Raw genomic sequence first — 24639 nt, forward strand, 5'->3', positions numbered from 1 at the left:
ATGTCTGCACTGTCCAGTGAAGGCACCTTTGGTCTACACTTGAATTAGTTTTAATGTACTGTCAAAATACAACTATTTTCTTTTACCAGACTAAAATATAACTCTATAAAATATAAAGCCAGTTCATTGTTCATTCCATTTCCAAATAATTTTAAAGATAATTATCTGGCTTTGAAACAACTCCCATACTTTAGCAACTAGAACCAAAAATAAAAAGAAAAAATAAAAAGAATCAATAGTTTTTATCCTAGGGTATAAAATGTGATATATATGTGGTGGTAGACTGGGCTTGGATGTAATGGGCCTGACTCTAAAAGAGAGAAAATGCCATGAATCATTTTTATGAAATCTGTGAACTCTTTCAACCCACTAACCTACCAAGCAGTAGTCTTATATTGCAAACGATGAATACCTTAATTATGAGCCATTTATTTCCTTCTGACTAGTAGGATCTGGCCTATGGTGGCTTCAGAAGTTACAGCTAAGAGCATCATAGACTATGTTGTCTCATGTGCACTTGTTCTGTTTTATGCTTGTTTAATAATTTGAAATTACATGTGTGGTTTTTGTTATTTTAAGGCACTCAACCAGAATGCTGAACTAAGGAGTCGGTTGAACAGAATACACTCAGAATCTATTATTTGTGATCAGGTTGTCAGTGTAAATATTATTCCTAGCCCTGATGAGGTAAGACTCATTGTTAATAGATGTAAAGTACTTATTTTAAAGCATCTAAACCTCCTGTATACATTTATTTGTATACAGTTCTTTCACTTCTAATAAAATTCCCTGCATAAATATTTGTGTTGCTGACAGTTCAGTGTTCTTTGGAGTGAAGGATGTACCTGAGTTGACATCATTTATCCTGGGTGATTAATTGTCATTTTTATTTGTTCCTGTGTTCCTCTGATGCCACTGAATATCTAGTTTATATATATTCTAGCTTGTGAATTTTGTCTCAGTCTTCCTTTGAAATGGTCACTATCATCAGTAGCTTATAACATGTTGAAACAAATACTTTTAGTTGAGAAGGTGCTAAACAAAAGTTTCCTTATGGTTTGTTTGAAAAGTCCTAGTTAAAAGAGAAGCCACCTGACCTTGCTAAGACAGTACTAATAGTGCTGCTGCAGCTACTGCTTACGATGATGCTAATAATTTCTAGCTAACACATGGCAAGTGAATGCTTACTACATGCCTGGCATTATGCTAACCCACTTTACATGTGTTATCTCATCTGACACTCCCAACAGCTCTCTGAGGTAGGTACTGTTATTCCATTTTTCAGAAAATTTTTGAAGCAATGGTAAGGGATAGGAGAACATTCAGTATATGAGCTGAACTTGAGTGTGTAGTTCTGTTTATAATTCTTTATAAAATTATTATTTTTAGCCACAAGAATTTATACTTTTCAACAATAATTCATGTAGCAAGGTGAGAGTTTAATCCTAAGGCCATAGTTGCACCCAAAACATACATTTTTTTCTAGAAATCTACAGGTGTAAGGGTCCTACCATCTAATGCTTAGGAAACGGCATCCCCAGACAGCATCTCTTTGATGTAAGTTGCCCACCCTGTGTCCATCCACCTCCATGGGTCCCATGATCTCTGATGACATTTAAGCCCATTCAACTGCCCAGAATCCAGAATTATTTCTAAAACATTCAAAAAACAGCCAACAGTCTCAGTTTGAATCTTCTTTTCAACCTGAAATGTGTACTAAAATATATATTTTATAGTTCTTTGACATATTTTTCTGACTGAAACTTAAATGGCTTCCTTGAAAACAATAATTATCATTTACTGCATTAAAGTAGTTTGAAATAAGGTTTAATACTCCAATCCTAGGTTTTATTGGCTAAGCTTCATGATCAAATCGCAAAATGACTGTTATATATTCTGTCTCAAAAATTAGTCTGGAAGAATATTTCTTTAGCACATCTCCAGTGGTTTCTACAAATACTCTTGAGGTGTAGTATACGAGTTAGAATATAACTGGTAATGACAAGCCTAAGCTTATGATAATGAACTTGTTTCCACAGTTAATTCAGGGTTTGATGGGGGCTTAACCTGTTACATTCTGCTTAATATCAATTGAGCAGAGACTTAAAATCCACTCACTTTCCAGCTGCACCTTTTGGATTCTTTAGGCACATGGAAGGAAACTTATGTAGTAGTCATTACTCAGTTGCCAATGAAAATTACTTATGGTCACCACTCTTTTAACATATGGTGGGAGTTCTTCTAGAAATCTGGCTGGTACAAATATTGAACAAATAGTTATTCTCACCGGGGAAAACAATTATACCATGTGCTTTTCTCTTCTGTAGGCTGGTGAGCAAATCCATGTCAGCCTCCCCCTGTCGCAGCAAGTAGCCAATGAGAGCCGCCTCTCCATGTCAGAGTCCGTCTCTGAGTTCTTCGATGCCCAGGAGGTGCTCCTCTCTGCAAGTTCCTCAGAGAATGAAGTAAGGTTCCTTGATGTGTCAGCCCCAACTGCTGCTGACCATGAGTTTGGGTTAAAGAAAGCAAGACGGTGGAACTTTGTTTTTAAACCTCATAGTAAGATGTCCAAATAGTAGCAACGCCAAAAATCAAGGTTTATTCTAACTTTCCGGGTACAGTTCATATTTTAGCGTAAACAAATAGTTGATAACAGAATTCTTTATAGAAGGAGACTGATAAAATATGGGAAGAATAAGAGAATAAGAAAATTACCATTCAGTTTTGTGCATACACACACACACACATCTTTGTCAGGGACATGAATTTGAGCTTAGAAAGATAACATCTAGCATATATCCAGTTGGGTAATTATGGGTTTGGGAGGTTACCACTCACTATTCTAAGAGCCTTATTGGATTACTTGTCATGCTCGTGAATCTTGGCAAGGTCTTAGAAACAAGCAATCTCTTCCTTGGTCAGGTTACAGAAGTTCTTTTACTGAAGCTATTCAAGTACACTTCGAATTTTTTTTTCTTTTTTCTTTTTTTTTTTTGGCATGGGAGAAGCAGCCAAAATCCTTCCCACACACTTGTATAAGAATTTTGTCATTTGAGATTGCAAATCTGTGCTGCATTTTTACAAAAAGGAGATGAATGTTGCTAATGTTATTTCCATATGCATGGAAAAAGGATTGAAAGGAAACATCCTGACAATTAGTAGTAGTTGTTTTTGGATGTTTGGAATTTTAAATAATTTTAGAAACAAAATAAGTGGAAAACAGAAAGAAATCGTGAACACATATCACTTTATATATCACTTTATAATGTAGAAAAGGTAAAATAAAATTCTTGATCTGAATTTATTACCACACCGAGTTAGGCCTCTGCCTCTCAGATTCCAAGTTATACATTAACACATTCAGAGAGAGGCCCATTCACAAGCTGGAGAACTGGTTTAATTATTCATAGTGATAACTGTTGTTATCAGATGGACAAAACAATCATGCTTGCTGATTGTGTCTCTTCCCCTGTGGGCAAGTCTGCCTGGGAAGCCTAATTCAAGCCAGGAGGTTGTTTGGTGAGCAAGGAAAGAATGAGACTGGAGAAGTGGGTTGAGTGAGTTTAAGGCTGGCAGGACCAGGATGTAATAGCTCCAAACTTTCATCTCCATCATAGGGATACCCTGCTACATGGGTGGGGAATTTTGTCTGTGAGCCAGTCTCCACACCGCCAGGGACCACCATGCTGGAGACATGCTCCCAGCATTTTCTTTTCTGACTCTCCCTTTTCTGGGCTCTCGTTGCCAACCAGGTCTTTGTCCTTATTCATTCAGACAAACTTGACTGTACATTCTCTGGGCTTTGACCTGTCGTCTGATGACTTTATAGTGTACCTCCCTGAGAGCAACCTAATGTCCCTATTTCTAAGTTTCTGGGAGGCACACCTGACTGAGCAACCAGTTGCCACTTGCAGCCACTGGCAGCCGAGAGATGAAGAGGCTGTGAAACAGGTTATTGTGTGAGTCCAGGCAAGAGGAAGGAGCAAGGTGGTGGAGGGCAGAGGGGCGTGGGGATGATACATTCACTTTATCAGACCTCTCAGGGGAGTGATCTGGCAGCCTTTTGGATGTGTCAGTTAAGGAGAAAGCAGGTCTGAAGAGAGAGCAGGAATCATCAGCTCAGGATCCATCCAACCACCTGCCTCTGAGACATGGCCACCAGGGTGCTCCAAAGGACCTCTGATTCAACCTGTCCAGATGAATTAACCAACAACCCCCTTACACACACACACACACACACACACACACACGGAAAAAATACAAGCTTACCCATATGTCTCATATTGCTTATCTAAGTGCTTTTCTATCCAAGTGTTCATATCAGATATCTGTTTCTTCAGCATTCCCTCCACTCCTCTCCCTTCCTACCACCCAGCCGCCCACCTTGATTTACTCAGGGAATTCACTCATTTCTGTCACCCAAATGCTCTCAGATACCTACATTTTCCCGTAGCTTCACTGCTGCCACTCCAATTCAATCCACCATCAGCTCCCCAGCTAAAATACCCTATCAATCTCCAAAGTAGTGTTCCCGCCTCCCTTCTTGCCCCCTTGAATCTATTTGGGAAGCCTGATTAATCTTTCCAAAATGCAAATGGAGGTAAGTGAACTTGCCCCTCGTCCCCCACTGTCCTTAGGGTAGCAATCTAAACTCCGTACCTATCATACAGAAACCCATCATCTGATCTCCGCTCTAAGCTGCAGCATCTTATAACCTCTGTTCTTCTGGAACCTTCCAGAAGCCAACGGAGTGCTTCCTGGAGTTGTCACCTTGTTAAAGACAACACCTGTCCTTTGCTGAAGCCAGGAGAGTGACACTCTCCTACAATCCAAACTGGAAAGTGCTAAACTATACACTCATTCCTTGTGACTGTATCTTAACAGGTTTTCATAAAATGACTCTTCTTACTTGTCTCCTCCCTTTATCACGACACTCTTTCTTAAGTATTTGAAGAGGCTGGACCAAGAGTTAAACCCAACTAACCGACACCTCAATGTTCCCAAGGTTGCTCTTCCCCTTCGACTAGATCTTTGGTACTGAAGCAACTTCATCTGCACAAGTGTCTAAGTCCCCTTGTGATGAAATGAGTTCCCTTGTAATGAGAGGCTCTTCCTGTCTCCTTAGAACAGACTCAGCAAGCCCAGCTGGTTGGTTTACTGTAGGTGTGAGAATCCTAGTAGCAGCTGCAAGGTGGGCCTTTGCACTTACCGTCCATCCTGGTTGGTGCACGTGTTCAAATCGCTCACTCACTTTAGTCTGTTCAAAAGTCCCCTTCCGAGAAACCTACCCCGGCTGCCCTCTCGACCTCGGACAGCTACCGTTTCCTCCTCATCCCCGACCTTTCATATGCCTCTTCCTGAGTTCATGCTTATCACTCTCTAACAACATAGATGTTTCATATGTTTGTTGTGTGTCTCCCACACCAGAGTTAGGGCTGCAATTCTACCACTCGGTCCCCAGCACTAGAACAGTCCTACTGAGGAACTCAATAAATATTTGCCAACTGAATGAAGGAAGAAGGGAATGCTAAGAGCACCTTAACATGTGATTAATCAGAGAGCCATCTGAGCCTTTTCTGCCTTATATTAACATTTTTCCATGACTGAGAGAAAAATCCTGTTTCTGTGCTGTCTCCCAATATGCTTCCCTTAGTGAATGTGCAGCCTCTTCTAAAAAATGCTCTTCTTGGTTCTAGAATGATCTTCCTTGCCTCTATTTTAAAATTTGTTTCTGCAATACTGCATGCCTGGTACATTTAGAAAAAACACTCCCCGAACTCTTTGGAATCCTTAACATCTTAAAGAGAAATATTTGGCTCTAGGACTTCTTGACCATGGAGAAGAAAACAAATATATATTAATTGTTTTATTATACTACTGCAGAGCTTTAACTTTGTGTATAGGATGGACCATGGCCAGACTGACCAGCCTTAGCTTCTACTCATGCATATGATAATATAGACCTCACTCAGGGCCCACTTGCATTGTAGAATTCTTTTATATTTCACATAGACCTTTCTATATGGATATGGACATTGGACCTTTTCTCTCATACATTCATTTGGGAGAGATTTGAAATTGAAGACGAATAGATTGTTTATAGCTTCTAAACACTCATGTAATAAACACGCATGTGGGACTTCCACTGCGGCTCCGCAGAAACAAACCCAACTGGTGTCCATGAGGATGCAGGTTCAGTCCCTGGCCTCGCTCAGTGAGTTAAGGATGTGGCATTGCCTTGAGCTTCTGTGTAGGTCACAGATGTGGCTCAGATCCCAAGTTGCTGTGGTTGTGGTGCAGGGCTGCAGCTACAGCTCTGATTCAATCCCTAGCCTGGGAACTTCCATATGGTGCGAGTGTGGCCCTAAGAAGTCAAAAAACAAAACAAAATAAAAAACACACATGCACCACAAATCAGGTTCAGGCAGGCATTTGTCTCCTCTAACATAATTGGGTGTTATTAGCTTTTTTCAGAGAAATCACATGGAAGAGTTTGATTTACTTTATTTCTATCGGGCTTTACTTTATTTCATTCATGGGCTTGATGGTTTAACCTTCCACTTTGTTGGCATCAGTGGGAACTGGAAGCCTGCTGCAATGGGAAAATACAAATCAGAAAAAGACGTTGTTTTTGGGACTTCCCGTCATGGCGCAGTGGTTAACGAATCTGACTAGGAACCATGAGGTTGCTGGTTCGATCCCTGCCCTTGCTCAGTGGGTTAACGATCCGGCGTTGCCGTGAGCTGTGGTGGTCGCAGACGCGGCTCAGTTGCCGAGTTGCTGTGGCCCTGGCATAAACTGGTGGTTACAGCTCCGATTCGACCCCTAGCCTGGGAACCTCCCATATGCCTCGGGAGTGGCCCAAGAAATGGCAAAAAGACAAAAAAAAAAAGTAAAGACGTTGTTTTCAGCTTGCCATCTTTATCAACTTGCTCAGGGTGCAAAAGCAAAACTGCCATTATGCATTTATGCATATAATCATTCTCTCCATAACACTCTCTCTCTAAATACATGGACTCTTCTCAACTCTAATTTGTAAAACATCAGCAGTAAATCCAGAAACCTTAAAGGCAAAAGCTGATTATTTCTATTACATACAAATTTAAGACTTTTCATGGCCCCCAAAATGGTACAAACAAAATTTAAAAACTAAATTCAAACTAGAAAAAAAAATGGAGTTTTTATGAGGAGTTTAAAAATGTGTGAGGAGTTCCTGTTGTGGCGCAGTGGTTAACGAATCCGACTAGGAACCATGAGGTTGTGGGTTCGATCCCTGCCCTTGCTCAGTGGGTTAACGATCCGGCGTTGCCGTGAGCTGTGGTGTAGGTTGCAGACGCAGCTCAGATCCCGAGTTGCTGTGGCTCTGGTGTAGGCCGGTGGCTACAGCTCCAATTCAACCCCTAGCCTGGGAACCTCCATATGCCGCGGGAGCGGCCCAAGAAATAGCAACAACACCAAAAAAGACAAAAGACAAAAAAAAAAAAAAAAAGTGTGAAAGACAACAATTTCACTAAAGATGAAATTCAGACTTTAAAAGGGGTTCTTTTATGTGTGTTAGGTAGATGGATATTAATATTGATTGATAATATACAGTATTTAAATGTGTACGAGAGATGGATGCCCTCATATACTACTGGTGAAAACCAATGAATACAGTGCAATCTTCCAGGAGAGCACTTTGGCAATATACAGCTAAAGCCTAAAAGTGACCCAGGTGACCCAGCAATTTCACTTCTGGGAATAAATCTTAATGAAATTTCCAGACAGATTCACAGAAACATATTCACAAGACTGTTCATCCAAGTATTGTCTATAATAGTAAAAAATTGGAAACCATGTGAATGCTGGTTAAATTCCTTGTGTTGTAACTGTCTCACGAAATATGTTGTCATTCCAAGTAAAGATGAGGAGCTATGTTTATGAGAATGGAAGTATATTCAGAACACTATAAAGTAGTAAATAAACCAATTCCCCTTTTGTTCACAGTATCTAAAGATAGAGATATCAATAGGCATTTTGAAGTACATCCACTCCACTTAAGGTTCAACTGATCAATTTTTTTTTTTTTTTTGGTCTTTTTAGGGCTACACCCATGGCATATGGAGGTTCCCAGGCTAGGTGTCAAATCAGAGCTGCAGCTGCTGGCCTACACCACAGCCACAGCAGTGCCGGATTCTTAACCCACTGAGTGAGGCCAGGGATCGAACCTGCATCCTCATGGATACTAGTCGGGCTCATTACCTCTGAGTCATAATGGGAACTATAGTAATTTCTAATTTTTTACAATAAGAATATTTTGTTTTTATGTTTAGAAAAAATATAGCACATTTCCATTTTGAAGGAAGTAAATAAGTATCGATGGCTTTCTTGCCAATAGTAGAAATACTGATTTTTGTATTCTTTTGAGTGGCTTTACAGTACTTCTATTTTTTTTTTCTTACCTGCTCTGTCTCTAAATCCCCTTAGTACATGTGTTGCCCCTTAATTGTATTCTTATGTGAATTTTGGTTTCATTTTATTATTATTATTATTATTTTGGCCTCACCTGCAGCATGCAGAAATTCCCAGGCCAAGGATCAAACCCTCCCCACAGCAGCGACCCAAGCCACAGCAGTGACAGTGGTGGATCCTTAACCCAGTGAGCCACCAGGGAACTCTTGGTTTCATGATTTTCTCATGTAGAAAATGTCTTAATTCTTTTTTTTTTTTTTTTTTTTTTTTTTTTGTCTTTTTGTCTTTTGTTGTTGTTGTTGTTGCTATTTCTTGGGCCGCTCCCGCGGCATATGGAGGTTCCCAGGCTAGGGGTCCAATCGGAGCTGTAGCCACCGGCCTACGCCAGAGGCACAGCAACTCGGGATCCGAGCGGCGTCTGCAACCTTCACCACAGCTCACGGCAACGCCGGATCGTTAACCCACTGAGCAAGGGCAGGGACCGAACCTGCAACCTCATGGTTCCTAGTCGGATTCGTTAACCACTGCGCCACGACGGGAACTCCTGTCTTAATTCTTGATTTCTCCCTGTCTCTAAATCTTTCTCCCCTACCCCAGATAACCTGCCAAATTGTGACATGGCTGTCAAATGCAGCTTTACTGCTTGATCCTGACTCTGGCCATCTTAGTGTAATGAGTAGTCCCTCCCTGGATCTATGCAGTTCCTGTTATCTGGACTCCCTGGGGAAAGCTGCCAAGTATCTTCCTGAGAGTCAAGCATGGCTCTACCATTTCCTTGCACTTAACTCATAGGATTACATGTGAACCCTTTATATTGACATGAAGAGCCCTTCACAGTCAGACCTCCTCTTTTCACCTTACCTTTTGTTACAGCCACTTGACTTCTCAGTGTTCCTAGAATAAATGCGTCTCTCATGGCCCTTGCCTTGACATACTGTCCTTTCTTCTTGTCCTTCTCCCCCTTCTATTACCTGGGCAGCTCCTATACACACCTCAAATATTATTTCTTCTGGGCAGCCTCTCCTAACTCCTCTAGAGGGATTCAGAGGACCTCCTTTTTTGCGCATTCTTCCTGTGTTGAATTGAAACATTTCCACTTATGTACTGGCTTCACCCAGCCTCTCAGCCCCACTAAGACAGAAAGCTACTTAAGGGCTGCTTTCTACAGTCCTATCTTCTGCTCACACAAGAACCTCGGGTGTTCATTGCACACATGCACATACATTTCCCACTGTGACTTCTGCTTCTTTCTCATGTGGGCAATGTCCTGCTGTTTTTCATTGTTTGATTTTTCTGAACTTTCAAGACAGTGAGAGTTCTGATCCTTTCTACGTTCTTCCCTTTAGGCTTCAGATGATGAGTCTTACATCAGTGATGTGAGTGATAATATATCTGAAGACAACACCAGTGTTGCAGACAACATTTCTCGGCAAAGTATGCATCCTTTGAGCTTCGGGGTTGTTCTGTCTACCTGCCAAGTTACAACTCTGATAAGTCAATGAACAATCATTTTGACCCCCTCACTAATGGTTCCTTTTGCAGCTGATTGTTCAGTAAATTTTGTATTTGTATAATCTGTGGGGATAGGTGGTTGAAAAATTTGTTGGGTGGATGGTTAAAAGAAAAAATTCTGAGTCTTTCACATTAAATATATTTAATTGTTTGAAATTTGACTTGTCTTTTCTTGAATAATACTTGAGTATATTTAACACCTTATTTTTAAAAAATTTATGCACTGATGTTTTGTGCATTTATCAGCAACCTTGTATTGAAATAATTCTTTTCATTCTCGAGAGAGTATAATGAAGGCTTAAGAAATGTAGCACCATCAGAAATTACTTGAAAAGATTCTTTCCCTCCCAGGTTTTGGGAAATCAGAAAAGCAAATATCTTTCACTGTGAGTCTCATCTTTCTCCCTCTCCCAGTCTTGAACGGGGAGCTGACGGGAGGAGCCTTCCGAAATGGACGTCGAACATGCCTGCCAGCTCCCTGTCCTGACACCAGTAACATTAACCTGTGGAATATCTTGAGGAACAACATTGGTAAAGACCTGTCCAAAGTCTCCATGCCTGTGGAGCTGAATGAGCCACTCAATACTCTGCAGCATCTCTGCGAGGAGATCGAATACAGTGAGCTTCTGGACAAGGCTTCGGAAACCGACAATCCTTATGAGCGCATGGTAATAAATAACAGAGCAGCGCCCTTTGGGGACTTGCTAGCCCTAGACCTGGGAGAGGGCAGAACTCGCTGGGATGGCACATTTGGTGGTTGCCTAATACTCTCACTGCATGGGTAAGAGAGGAATCCACTTGCATAAATCAGGCAGGGGCAGAAAGTTCCAGATACTGCTACTGAAAGCTATCACTGTGTGACCTGTTCTTGGTCCTGAGTGGCTCTGAAGTTCGAATGTAAAGGTATCACTCCTTACAGGTTTAAGACATGCCTAGTCTTGCCTTAGCAGCTTTTCCTGAATTCCAAGGGAGCCCACTGGTTCCAGAACTTAGGTCTAGGAAGGTAACCTGCTGTTTGTTCTTTACCCTGGCCTTCATTCCGTGTGACTGTGGAAAGCTTGACCTGTCCTCTGAAAAGCACCCACAGCCACAACCCTCAAGTACCTGATACTAAGATTGTGCAAGTGGCATAACCTATACACTGGTCTTCGGAACCTTTGAACTCTGATACTCGGGAAACTGGGTGGACAGGTGAATGAGGAATATTTGGCCTCAACTGTAGGGAGTTTAACCTCCTTTTCACTTATCTTTTTTTTTCCTATGAGTGTATGAAGAGTCTATACAAATAATAGAAAACACAAATGCCATCAGATCAGCACCCACTGATAGGGGTGTATAAATCTAGAGGAATAAGGGACAAACAGACCTGGAAGTAGTCTCTCCTATATTATTTTCCTTTCTTAAATGTTTTAACAGGTTCTTATTGCTGCATTTGCAGTTTCAGGATATTGCTCCACCTATTTCAGAGCAGGAAGTAAGCCATTCAACCCTGTCCTTGGGGAGACTTATGAATGCATTAGAGAGGACAAAGGATTCCGATTTTTCTCAGAACAGGTAAGTCCCACTGGACTCTGAGGTTCCTATGTAGAATTGTTGGATTCTGTTTGATAATGAAAATAGCTTCTTGATAAACATCTGATTGAAGCGGGTTATAATGCTAGTTAACAGAAAATTCACCTAGCCTATCTACTAATTGCCCCCTCTAAATATGTTTAAGCATGACGTTAGAAAAGGTAAAGGTTAAGTAGTTTAATTATACATTTTGAAAATAATTCACTAATAGAGATGGATGAGTCGAGTAGTTTTTATTTACGGGTAGCCAATATATGTTGTCAAAAATGATCATTTATGGAAGTTTTAAACTGATGTCATTGCCTCTTTTGTTTTTGACTACCAGGTTAGCCATCATCCACCCATTTCTGCCTGTCACTGTGAATCCAAGAATTTTGTGTTTTGGCAAGGTTTGTATTTCAATTATGACTTCAACATCCAGTCAATGAGACTATAAAAAAGTTTCCAGTTTCCAAAGTACTTGGTTTAGATTTCTACATTTAGAACTTAGAGAGTATTGGTAATTGTTATGGTGTTCAGTTTGAGAAATTAGATTTCCTGATTTAAACATGAAGCCAGGTTATCTAGGAGATGGGATTGTTTATTTAGGAACAAAGCCCTTTGGGATAGCAGAGCTCTATGCTAACTGTGCCAGCTTGGGGCTATCTCTTTACCTCATTGTGACTCATTGTCTGCATCTATAACATGGAGGTGGAATCTGATGGCTACTTGCTTCTTGAGAGTATGCAAAGAGATTGTAATACTGAAAGAAGGCTTAGATATGTATACATTGCAGTGGTTTCTAGTCTTTAACTCATTGAGGCTTGGAAGTTCATGTTGAAGTCTGCTAAATCAATATCCATTGTTCAATTAGAATGTTACAAACTCACCTAGATTAATATATTTCAGAACTGCTCCAGAAATAAATATATATTATAAATATATATATTAATAAATATATATATATTCTAAAAATATATATGTATATTCTAAATGTATATATATATATTCTTCTCACATGCACTTCCTCAGCCTAAAAACACACAAAATGATAGCACTGTGACCATACTTTATTTCAGAAGAAGAGAGTATATTATTTCTTGTTCATTACAGAAGAGTTGGAAATTTTGTGGAGACAACACTAAGCTCCCTTAGCTCATCTAAATGAGACTAGGCAGTTATAAGAAGGCACTACACCTGAGATTCCACAAGTAGCTACCATGTAAGATGAAGTGCCAGGCCCTGGGTAGCATCGTAACAATCAGCACAGGAACGTGTTCATTAAGTTAATCACACTTTCTCATAAATCTTACCTATGTGTATTTAGAGGCTTTATTTTTTTACTGTTCTTCCACATCATGTAACTCTTCAGATAAATGTGTATATAATCAATAGTATTGCCACACCATTATTTTTACTATATATATTTTAATATATATTTTTTAATATATACCCAAATACACACACACACACACACACACACACACACACACATATAAAGTATTTCCACAATTTAGTTAAAACATAATATTTGTGGAGATGTTAAAGCATAGTAGATCTTTATATGTGTGCACGTGAATATGCATACATACATACACATATTATTCCAAGCCTTTCCCAGTTTTATTTGTTGAAAACACATGTGGATCATGTATTATAGGGAAACAAAGATAGATTTTTTTTTGTTTGTTTCACAGTTAATCTTTTCACCTTGAGCCATCAGGCACCTGTCATGCTAAACAACAATATGGAATCAATTATAGTTACAGAAGTTCTTTGTAAAGTAGGATATAAAAATTCATTTTTCTAGAGTAAATTATTAGATGTGGAGTGTATATTTCTTGCCCTCTGCCTTGTGTCGTTTAGATATCAGATGGAAAAACAAGTTCTGGGGGAAGTCGATGGAAATCCTGCCTGTGGGAACCCTGAATGTCATGCTTCCAAAGTCAGTTGCTCTCATCTTCCTTTTGGTCTCTTCTCTGCTTTTCTAAATCATAAATGGGTATTTGAAACTCTGGAAGGTGCCAAGGGGCAGTTATCCTCTATGACCAATGCTTCTGTTAACTTCACCAAAGTTTTGAAACTGGATCCCCACAAAAGCAGTTGAGAAATTTAGCATATGTGTCAAAGCTTCCTTTTTAGCTCTTTGCATCCTCCTTTCCTTAGTCAGCACCTACCTGTTCCAGTCACCATGTAAGTTTGCATTTTATATAAAAGGTTCTTTTTCTAGCCATTTCTTTTCTATGTAATTTATAATTGCACTTTCGAGTTCTTAGATCCAGGTACTGATTTGAATGTCTAAGTTATTTTATTAAGGAAGTGATGGAATATTTTTATGGTTATTTTCTAGAGGATATAGCCTATACATCTTAAAATAATTGACATTTTCATTGAGGTCAAAGGCTTGATTGTTTTGCTTTCTTTCGTCATTTGGTTGATTTTGTTCTGTTTTGTTTTTGTCTATTTGAATGACAGAATTTGCTGGTAGATTGAATACAGAGGACAGTGAAGAAAGGGAGGAATTCCCAGGAATAACTTTGTAATTTCTTTGAGATTAAGGAAAGCTTTTTATTTTTTTTAATCTATTTATTTATGATTTTGACCATACCCATGGCCTACAGGAATTCCTGGGCCAGGGATCAAACCCAGCCACAGCAGGAAACAACACCAGATCCTCAACCTACTAGGCCACCAGGGAACTCCAAAATCAACTTTAAATATTTACAAACTCATGAGGAAGAGTTTTCCCAGGTATACATAGCGCCTACATCATACCAATTCATAAATGTTTTAGAAACACAGAAGCATTTTATTTTGAAATAGCATTTAATTTGAGCATACATGTAGTATGCAGTTTTAAAGGCTATTTTGAAACGATGTCATCTCATTCCTTAGCAGAAACGTTATAACCTTATACCCCAGAATTTACATTCAATTCAATTATGCTCATCAGTCTTTTCCCAAGGAATTAGTCACATACTTGTTCTTAACTCACTGCATGAAACAGTGAGGTACTGTCCTCAGAGTAATCTTTCTTAAATGCAAACCTTTGGGAGCTCCCAGGTGGCCCAGTGGTTAAGGATCCAGCTTTGTCACTGCTGTGGCTCAGGTTTGATTCCCTGGCCCGGGAACTTCTGCATGCCTCTAATGTGGCCACAGGAAACAAAAACAAAAGCAAAAAAAAAAAAACCAAAAAACGCCCTGCTGTGCCTCTTATCTCCCTGGAGCCCTTCCACAATGGCACATTCCCTGCAGGATAGATGCAGGTGCGTCATTGAGAGCCTTCCCTGCTCTGCCCCATCCTGCATTTCCAGCCTTGCCTCCACCACCCCCACTCAACCTGTAGCATGCCACATGCAGGTCCCCAGATGCATCATGCTTTTCTGGCCTCTGTGGCTTTGTCTCTGCTTTTCCCAGCCTGTAGTACCTTCCCATCCATCCTTCAAGCTTATAACAAACCTGGCCTCCTCTAGAAATTCTTCCTTGACACTCGCCCCACATTCTGGTAAGATCTAAGGGTATTCCTTCTGCACTGTCATAAGTGTCCATCTACCCCTGCCTTACTTTGGGCTCCAGGAGAGCAGGAAAAAGGCCTATTCAACTTTGTGGCTTTAGCACCTGGCCTTTAGAAAGCACGGAAATGTTCCTTAAATGAACAAATCATGTCATAAATGTCCCTGACCACATAGAAACTTCCAAAAAATAAGAGGAAGATGAGGGAAAAGGAAGCTTTGGCCAAAAATATTCTCATTGGTAGAAACAGTAATGTGTCTTTGTAACCTTCATTGTTTTAATCATTGCTGTATTCTTCAATAGGTATGGCGATTGCTATGTGTGGAATAAGGTCACCACGTGCATACACAACATTCTTAGTGGGAGGAGATGGATAGAGCATTACGGAGAAGTAACCATTAGAAATACCAAAAGCAGTGTTTGCATTTGCAAACTCACATTTGTCAAGGTAAATAATCTCTTACAACAGCAAAGGAAAGATACATAAAATGCTTCCTAGGGAAGAAATAAAACAGTTACCTTAAACAACAGCAAGTGAGTTGGTCCTGGATCATTGATCCTTATGGACATTTTAGATAAAAAAGCAGAAGCAATGGGTGGAATTGCTCCAGGCATGCAGATGTCTGACCATGTGCAGGTCAAAAACGGCACCATCTTGAAACAGAAAAAAAAAATTCTTTTTAAGTAGCCAGTCCGTTAAGTATAACTACAAAAAGTACTTCTTGCCAATGACAAGGCTCCTGGTTTATATTCTATTTATATTCCTGCTTGATTCTGACATATTCAAGTGATCTTATTTTAGGGAACTAAATATATCACAGCTATTATTTTCTGAGGATGCGTGTAGATGATAGCTTCCAGTCCCTATAAGCTTATCCACCTCTGCCACTATTATAGATAATCTTAAATTTAAGTTCAACAAAAAGCAGTACCTTGATTAATCTTTTTTTTTTCCTTTTTTTTCTTTGAGACTCATTAAGTGGCTCAGAACTAAAGAGCCAGGATCACTGTTTGCTCTGACTGAGTGATGGCAATAAATGTGTGCATTTAGTTTTATAGAAACTTTGATTTAGGCCTGTCCCTAATATGTGCAGAGCTGGAAACAAGAATACAAATGGAAGTCCCCATACCATATGTGTAAATATTTAAAGTATATAAATCAAGCCCACCTGCTATCAAATAAAATATGTTCTATCCTTTTACCCTGACGCATAAGAACTTCTTTTTTTTTCTTTTTGTGCTTTTTAGCCCCACCCCCACCTCGCCCCCACAGCATATGGAGGTTTCCAGGCTAGGGGTCTAATAAGAGCTGTAGCCGCCCGCCACAGCCACAGCAATGCAGGTTCCAAGCTGCATCTGCGACTTACACCACAGTTCATGGCAATGCCAGATCCTTAACCCACTGAGCAAGGCCAGGGATCGAACCCGTATCCCCATGGACAGTAGTTGGATTTGTTACTACTGAGCCACAACGGGAACTCAGACAAAAGGACTTTTTATAACACGTGCAAGGCCAGGTTGGACACTTGGGAACACCAAGCTGGAAACCTGCAACAGTGCAAAACAGCCAGTCTGGGCCACAGTCTTCCCCACTCTCTTCCCATCCCTGCCTCTGTCCTGCACTGCAAGGGCCCACAGATAGCCACCCTTGGCTACCCTTCAGGCCTGATGATTCACACCCTCGAGGGTAGTGTGCCCTTGGGTGGATGAATCCAAGGAAAGGCCTGTGCAGGCTGTGGAATAAGCTTAGAGCCATTTGTACAAGAAATTCTGGGCTCCTGCATACTTGGGGCATGATCTGAACAGGGCCCATGAGATCCAGGAAGGTAAAATTCCCACAGACCTCTCAGCCCTGGAGAGGAACATGGCTGGAAGAAAGCTGGAAGGAGGTCTTCCCGATTAAACATAGCCATTGACAGATACTGTGAAAATTAGTTTACAAACTAGTTCTGCAGCGTTGCCAGTTGAAAATCATTAAGAATCATGAGCCAAGGGAAAATTCAAGACAGGAGGATGGGAGGAAGAAATTACTAACTTATGAATTAATGTTCATGGAAGGCAGAAACTGAGCCTTTTCTGTGCTGTGATGCCCTAGCATGGAGTGGGCTCATCCCTTTCTTAAAAGATAAGCCAGCTAATACTTATAAAGCTACCCTTCTATACAAAACACTTTGAGATAGATTTCTGGAAGTGGTTTGAATGAGAAACTTGAAGGTAAAAAAAAAATTCCATATGGAAAGTATAGCGTTTGGTGTTATGAAAGAGATGGGTAGTTTTTTCTTTGTTTGTTTCCTTTTTAGGGCCACACTTGCGGCATATGAAAGTTCCCAGGCTAAGGGTCGATTCAGAGCTGGAGCTGCCAGCACAGCCACAGCAATGCAGGATCTGAGCCTCATCTGTGACCTACACCACAGTTCATGGCAACGCCAGATCCTAACCCACTGAGTGAGGCCAGGGATGGAACCTGCATCCTCATGGATACTAGTTGGATTCATCTCTGCTGAGCCATGATGAGAACACCGAGAATGGGTGTTTTAATTGGAGTTTGGCTTTTCCAGGTGAATTATTGGAACTCTAATGTGAACGAAGTCCAGGGGGTTGTGATGGACCAGGAAGGAAAGGTGGTACACCGGCTGTTTGGGAAGTGGCACGAAGGGCTCTACTGTGGCGTGGCCCCTTCCGCCAAGTGCATCTGGAGACCAGGTGAGACCAGCAGGAGTGTCCTGCCTCAGCAGGCACTGGCAGAGGTAGGGAAGGCCAGATCATCTCATGGAGTCTTTAATAGTGAGATTACAAACATGGATGCATAAGACAATTGTAGTTATATTTCTACCTAATCTGTAAGTTAAATAAGTCCTAATATTGATAATGAAGAGTTATAGAATCGAGACCAAATCTGACATGTGGTCAGAGACTGGGCTTCATGTAGAGTCTCTAAATATAATGCCTGCATTTCAAGAAAGCTAGGTATTCTTATTTAAGTGTTCAAATATTTGAAATATATGCTTTTAAGTCCCTACTCATGTTATTGATCCTCTGTTTTACTAAAACAAAGGAAAGCCTGCAAACATCCACAATCCACAAATTCAGTCATATAACCAGAATAAGGGGTCTTCTTACTTGAGCAGCGAAGAGCTGCAATGTGTTGACATTTAATAAAAGTCTTCAAGAGGGAGTTCCCATCGTGGCGCAGTGGTTAACGAATCTGACTAGGAACCATGAGGTTGTGGCTTCAATCCCTGCCCTTGCTCAGTGGGTTAATGATCCGGCGTTGCCGTGAGCTGTGGTGTAGGTTGCATACTCTGCTCGGATCCCACGTTGCTGTGGCTGTGGTGTAGGCTGGCAGCTACAGCTCCGATTCGACCCCTAGCCTGGGAACCTCTATATGCCGAGGGAGCAGCCCAAGAAATGGCAAAAAGACAAAAAGACAAAAAAAAAAAAAAAAATCGTCAAGAGAATTCTGGTAATACACCAGCATATAATTGAATATCAAGTACAAATGGAAGAAGTTGCCATATAACATTTATTTTCATTGGAATTTTGTCAGTTAACCCACTTTATTTAAAATTAGTTATTGGTTTCCTAAGGGACCTCAATGAGTATTTAAATTTCCTGCTAGTAGGTGGTTAGTTCATTCATTCAGCAGTTATTTATTCAGTACTGACTAAGCATAAGTCTTTCTTTTAGGACTTGGAGCACATTAATGAGCAGATCCTACAAAGATTCTGCCTTCAAATTTAGTATAAAAGTACAAGTAAACATTAATTTAGATCTGTATCTCTTTCTGTCTTTTTTTTTCTTTTTCTTTTTTCTTTTTTTTTAGTCTTTTTTGGGCCACACCTGTGGCACATGGAAGTTCCCAGGCTAGGGGTTGAATTGGAGCTACAGCTGCCAGCCTGCACCACAGCCGCAGCAACACCAGATCTAAACCATGTCTGCAACCTACACTGCAGTTCATGGCAACACCAGATCTTTAACCCACTGAACAAGGCCAGGGATTGAACCACATGTCATGGATACTAGGCAGGTTCATTACCAGTGAGCCACAGTGGGAACTCCCTGGATCTTTTTCTTTTTTAAATGGAAGTAAATTGTAGGTGTTTCTGGTGAAATCTTAATGCTCATAGTTAATCATCTAAGCATTTAGTTACTTAATTGTATATTTGAGAGAAAAATGTGGTGTAGACTACTACTTTTACAAAATTTTATCTTATTTGGCCACTCCCGCAGCATGTGAAAGTTCTGGGGTCAGAGATCAACCTCAGGACACAGCTGCAACCCGAACCACAGCAATGACAATGCCAGTTCTTAACCCGCTGCATCACCAAGAGAATGCCAAGTTTTACTTTAAAAGCTAGATTGTAGGAGTTCCTGCTGTGGCGCAGCAGGATTGGTGGCATCTTGGGATCGCTGGGATGCAGGTTTGATCCCCGGCCCAGCACAGTGGGTTAAGGATCCAGTGTTTCCACAGCTACAGCTTGGGTCAGGACTGTGGCTTGAATGTGATCCCAGGCCCAGGAACTCCAGATGCCAGGGGGTGGCCAAAAAAGAAATAAAAAAATTAAAAATTAAAAAAAAATAAGAGCTAGATTTTATTAAATGTATGAATTTGTGAGTTCTGATAATTGACATTGTTTCCTATCTAGCAAAATATAACCAATTTAATTCATCTAAAATATCCACAATCTAATGTTTATGACTATAAATTTAATATCAGTGGTATGAATCAACCCAGATTAATCAGCTTCTGCATGTTCTATAAGCCTCTGGCTTCTCACAGTGGTTCGGTGGCTTCATTCCAGGTTCCATGCCAACCAACTATGAGCTCTACTATGGCTTCACAAGGTTCGCTATTGAGCTCAATGAGTTAGATCCTGTACTAAAAGATCTCCTTCCACCGACAGACGCCCGATTCCGGCCAGATCAGAGGTGAGCAGGGGAGTGGTATTTAAATTGAACACTCGATGACAACATGGCACTACAGGAATCATCAAGATTTTCACCACCTTCATTTATGCATTCATTGAATCATTCATTCATTCCCTTACTCACTAATAGTTGAGTCTTCTACCCTAGGTAAAGATATTCAGAGGATGATCTCAACAGAGTTTACTCAATAACAGTTCCCCGCAGAAGATAACATATTTTTTAACAAAAACTGCCCCCCTGCAACTTAGCAAAGATCTGCAAATTTTTGAACTCCGCTACATAAACAATCCACTCCTTACCCTTCCATACTTTTTTTTTTTTTTTTTTTGTCTTTTTAGGGCCACACCCATGGCATATGGAAGTTCCCAGGCTAGGGGCTGAATTGGAGCTACAGCTGCCAGCCCACACTACAGCCACAGCAACACAGGATGCGAGCCGTGTCTGCAACCTGCACCACAACTCACGGCAATGGTTGCTAGTCGGGTTCAGTACCTGAGCCACGACAGGAACTCCTCCTTACCCTTCTATACTTCTATTACTCTGTATCATGGAGTAACTCTTTTTTGAAATATTTTATTGAACTAATATTAGTGTTTTAACATTATCTATTTAGTAACATTATATAATTTCCTTGTATGACATTATGTTCAACTTCTGTATGCCCTACAGTATGCCCACCACTAAAAATTTAGTTTCTATCCCTCACCATGCAGTTGATCCCCTTTCTCCATTTCACTGAAGAATAAGAGGTTTAAGTTACAGGGGCACCTAGAAATGCTTTGAGTCAAAGTCTGGAGTTTTCCCAACATGGTTTTGATCCTGTAGTGTATGAGGTATACTCAAAATACAGTACCTTTAATGCCTCTGGTTCTTAGTTTTTTTATTGTTCTTACCTCGTTCTGTACTCATGTTGACCATTCCTACAGAATTAATGTGACTTCTTAGAAAAATCCCATATGTCATATAAATCCCACCTAAGATGGTTTCCACTGTCTTTGTGGCTTTGTCTTCTGCCAAAATGTTCCCAGTACTGAATGTTCTACTATTCAGTTCTCTTTTACCCTCTCCTCTTTCTCTAGAACATGCAGTCTCACCATTTGACATTCAAACTTAGCAATAAACTTCCTGCACAGTGTATATATCATACTGCATCCCTGTGCTTTGCTCTCATTTTGAAATTTAAATATTTGCAAATCACTGTTGGACCTGCTTTTTCTTCCTCAATTCAACATCAGTATTCTCTTTCTGAATTTCATTTACGATTCGTTTCCTTTCCGTGGCCTTTTGTAATTTTCCTCAACTGTTACCTTTCCTTTTTTCATCAGTTTTTCTCGCTCCAGTAAGATGAAGACTGCTTCCCTCTCAATCTGTTCTAAACGTAGCTGGGAAACAGCCAGTTACCATCCTCCATTCTGTGCCCTTGAACAAGTGCTTTACGATAATAGGGCAAAGGAGCACTGCCTCATAATGTTCTAACCCCAGACTCTCCAGTCGTCTCGAAAATCTCAACTTGTAGAACCCCAGACAGCACAGAAAAGTCTTCAGGGCCAACCAGTTACTTTTAACTTCCTCCACTTCAGTACTGAACGCAGGATCCAGTTCCCATACACAGGATGTGTGTTAGTTGATGGCAGAGAACGGGGCCTGGGGCAGGGATGAGTGACACTCTCAGAGCATTGCTGTTGACTGTGTTGTGTTCGCAGCAACCGGAAATTAAGTTTATGCAAATAAGACTTTTTTTTCCTTAGAAAAGAGGATAATATATTAAAAGATAAACTACTTTCTGCTTAGATTTTTAGAAGAAGGAAATTTAGAAGCTGCAGCAGCAGAGAAGCAAAGAGTAGAGGAACTCCAGAGATCTCGGAGACGGTACATGGAAGAAAACAACCTTGAACATATACCAAAATTTTTTAAGTGAGTCCGTTTCTTCCCATAACAAGTGCATGTTTTACACATGGTTGCCACAAGCAATGAAAAACTCCAGGTAAAAAGAAAGCGAGGGATTAGTTTCATGTCCAGGGGACTTTGAGGTAGAAAATTAAACTGATTTTGGTAACTGTTTTGGCAGTGGAAATGAGGAATCAGATTTTGGTCTTGTGAAAAGTTTGTAACCATGAAAGCAAAATTTCCTCAACAGTGGTTTTCTTCTCATGGGCAGCAAATACAGCAATAGTCTTTTTTTTTTTTGGTCTTTTTGTCTTTTTGTCTTTTGTCCATTTTTTTAGGGCCACACCCACGGCATATGGAGGTTCCCAGGCTAGGGATCTAATCAGAGCTGTAGCCGCGGGCCTATGCCACAGCTACAGCAATGCCAGATCCGAGCCAAGTCTGCCACCTACGCCACAGCTCACGGTAATGCCAGATCCTCAACCCACTGAGCGAGGCCAGGGATTGAACCCACAGCCTCATGGTTCCTAGTCATATTCGTTTCCATTGCACCACGACAGGAACTCTATATAAAGCAATAGTCTTGCCCAACAGGTTCTTTGCCCATCAGCTACACCCTTTAGAGTGGTAGAAACTTGTTCCCACCCCCCTCCCTCAGAGATAAAAGGAGACCCCACTGCCCACAAGGTCACCTTGACTTCATCAGTAATTAATTTTATTTCTATCATATGGAGCTTGTATCCATTCAGATTTGATTCTTCTGTAGTGTGATTGTGGGTGATTATTTCAGGATTATTTGCAGGATTATAGATAAATACATACAAACTAAGTTATCATTTCCAAATCCATCTGTTACCCTCCAGAGCCAGGATACATCAGCTCAGAATAATCTTGCATCCTTTCTAGTTGCCATCCCCTGGCTACCCTGGAACAGAAAGGCGGCCTTGCCCTTCATTTTTTTTTTTTTTTTATTTTTCAGGCTGTGCCCAGGTTTGATCCCTGGAAGCTCCCATGCCAAGGATCAAACCTACACTACAGCAGTAATCCAAGGTACAGGAGTGGCAACACCAGGTCCTTAACCCACTGAGCCACCAGGGAATTCCCAGCCTTATCCTTTAGATGCTGAAAGTGCCTTTTTTGGGCCCAGGGCCTGCAGAGGCATGTAAAGCTCCTGAGTTTGCATACTTTCCCCACAAGTCAAGCAGAGAAAATTCATGAGTCTGAGGCCTTAGCCCCTCTTCCCATGACCCTACCCACGTCCATTTCAAAGGGTTCATGACAAAAATGAGTTTATTTCTGGTCAAAAGAATCAAATCATCAATCAGCAGATAAGATGCTAACTGGCTTACAAGTACTGCTTATACATACACGTCTTATCTACAGGAGAGAGTTCAATTATCCAGTCACCTGAATGGAATTTATGTTTAATGTTGATGTTTATGTTTTCACAGAAAAGTGATTGATGCCAATCAAAGAGAAGCCTGGATTTCTAACGACACCTACTGGGAGCTGCGAAAAGACCCTGGGTTTAGCAAAGTGGACAGCCCCGTTCTTTGGTAAACTGGGAATGTAGAGCTAGCCAACATATCACGCTCTGAATGAATAAATAACTATGCACAATTATGTTTCTTAGAGCTCCACGTGGTTTCTGGGTCAAATGAAAACCAACCATTTGCTTTTCTATTCATCTTTATAATGGACTTTCAGAAGTGCATTAGACAAGGTCCCTAACCACTTTCGGATCCTTTCTGTTTTGCTGCAACCATATTCCTTAAAAAAAACACCCACACCCTTCTCGAAAAGCAGAATAAAAGGAGCAGAATATAAAAATCAAAAGTCTGAAGAGTCCGTAAAGAAAAACCAACTGTAACTGGTGCTTAAAGCTGATCCAGAGAGTTTAAAGCAACATGACATATGAACCATGCATTTGGTCCTTTTTTCTGGAAGCGCCATCCGCTCATTGCAGGAGCTCCTAGGCCATGGCAGTTGGTCAGCTCAGACTTCGAGTGTGTCTCTTTGATGTGGTGTACTTGTACTGGCCTTGTCAAAAAAGACGTGATGCTTCTCAGAACCTGTTCCATCTGTACGCCATTGTTCATGCCTTAAGAAATGCAAAGATGTACAATAAATCATTTTTTAAATGTGTGCTCCTAGGTTTATGTGAAGGACAGATTTTTTGAATCATGGCATGATTCGCTTTCTGGGATCAGAAGAATTATGAGACTAATTTAAATGGACTAAAAGAAGTAAAGAACATAATGTTTTACTTTGATATATTGGTTACTGTATCATATGTCTGAAGGGCAAGAAGGAAAATGTGTGCTAAGTAGATCTCTGTATTCACGTTGCTCGTCAATTTCATGTCCTGCCTACAGTTAATAAACCATCCTTCTTCCACCTAACCTCCCAGTGTGCCCTATTATTTGGCAATGTCTGTATTTGATTTGAACACTCAGCATCAGTGTCGAAGCCATGAAAGGAAGCTAACAGCATATGGAATTTCTCTGTGGGCTTAAGAGTCCTATAAACCTAACTCTTTTTGAGTGAAGCACCATGGAACCCACATCTATCCTGTGCCCAATCCATTGGCACATGTTGGAATGCCACTGGGAACTGAAGCAAGAAGGCTAGAAGCTTATTTGCATTGCTTAAATGAGTTCTATGCAAACTTTTATTTCATATTTTCATCAAGTGTTTCTGTATGATACATGACCACTTAAGCATTTACCTTGCTATTGGAAGAGATATAAAACTTAAGCTAAGGAATTTATCCATCCCAACAACAAAAAGGGGTAG

The 24639-nt window shown here is 40.6% G+C and overlaps 1 protein-coding gene across 27 annotated transcripts in view; it reads left to right on the forward strand.

Annotated features, from left to right (window-relative positions):
- OSBPL6 (oxysterol binding protein like 6) overlaps positions 1–24245 on the forward strand; it is a 229857-nt gene extending 205612 nt beyond the window's left edge. For 21 of the 27 annotated variants that reach the window (XM_021075884.2, XM_003483690.5, XM_084999932.1 and 18 more), the window contains 12 exons: positions 580–687; positions 2328–2465; positions 9798–9885; positions 10378–10631; positions 11380–11517; positions 11861–11924; positions 13381–13459; positions 15331–15475; positions 17586–17730; positions 19830–19956; positions 21748–21870; positions 23295–24245. In XM_021075884.2, coding sequence (XP_020931543.2) covers positions 580–687; positions 2328–2465; positions 9798–9885; positions 10378–10631; positions 11380–11517; positions 11861–11924; positions 13381–13459; positions 15331–15475; positions 17586–17730; positions 19830–19956; positions 21748–21870; positions 23295–23403 — 1518 coding nt within the window. In that variant the 3' untranslated portion in view covers positions 23404–24245. The remainder of the gene's footprint in view (positions 1–579; positions 688–2327; positions 2466–9797; positions 9886–10377; positions 10632–11379; positions 11518–11860; positions 11925–13380; positions 13460–15330; positions 15476–17585; positions 17731–19829; positions 19957–21747; positions 21871–23294) is intronic. The other 6 variants (XM_084999941.1, XM_084999946.1, XM_021075891.2 and 3 more) reach the window with 1 other exon arrangement.
- Positions 24246–24639: the final 394 nt, after the last annotated feature.

Source organism: Sus scrofa, chromosome 15, assembly GCF_054392235.1.
Source record: "Sus scrofa isolate SSC_HxYL_T2T_F1_AM1 chromosome 15, Sscrofa_HxYL_maternal_Yorkshire_Landrace_v2.0, whole genome shotgun sequence".
Lineage (NCBI taxonomy): Eukaryota > Metazoa > Chordata > Mammalia > Artiodactyla > Suidae > Sus > Sus scrofa.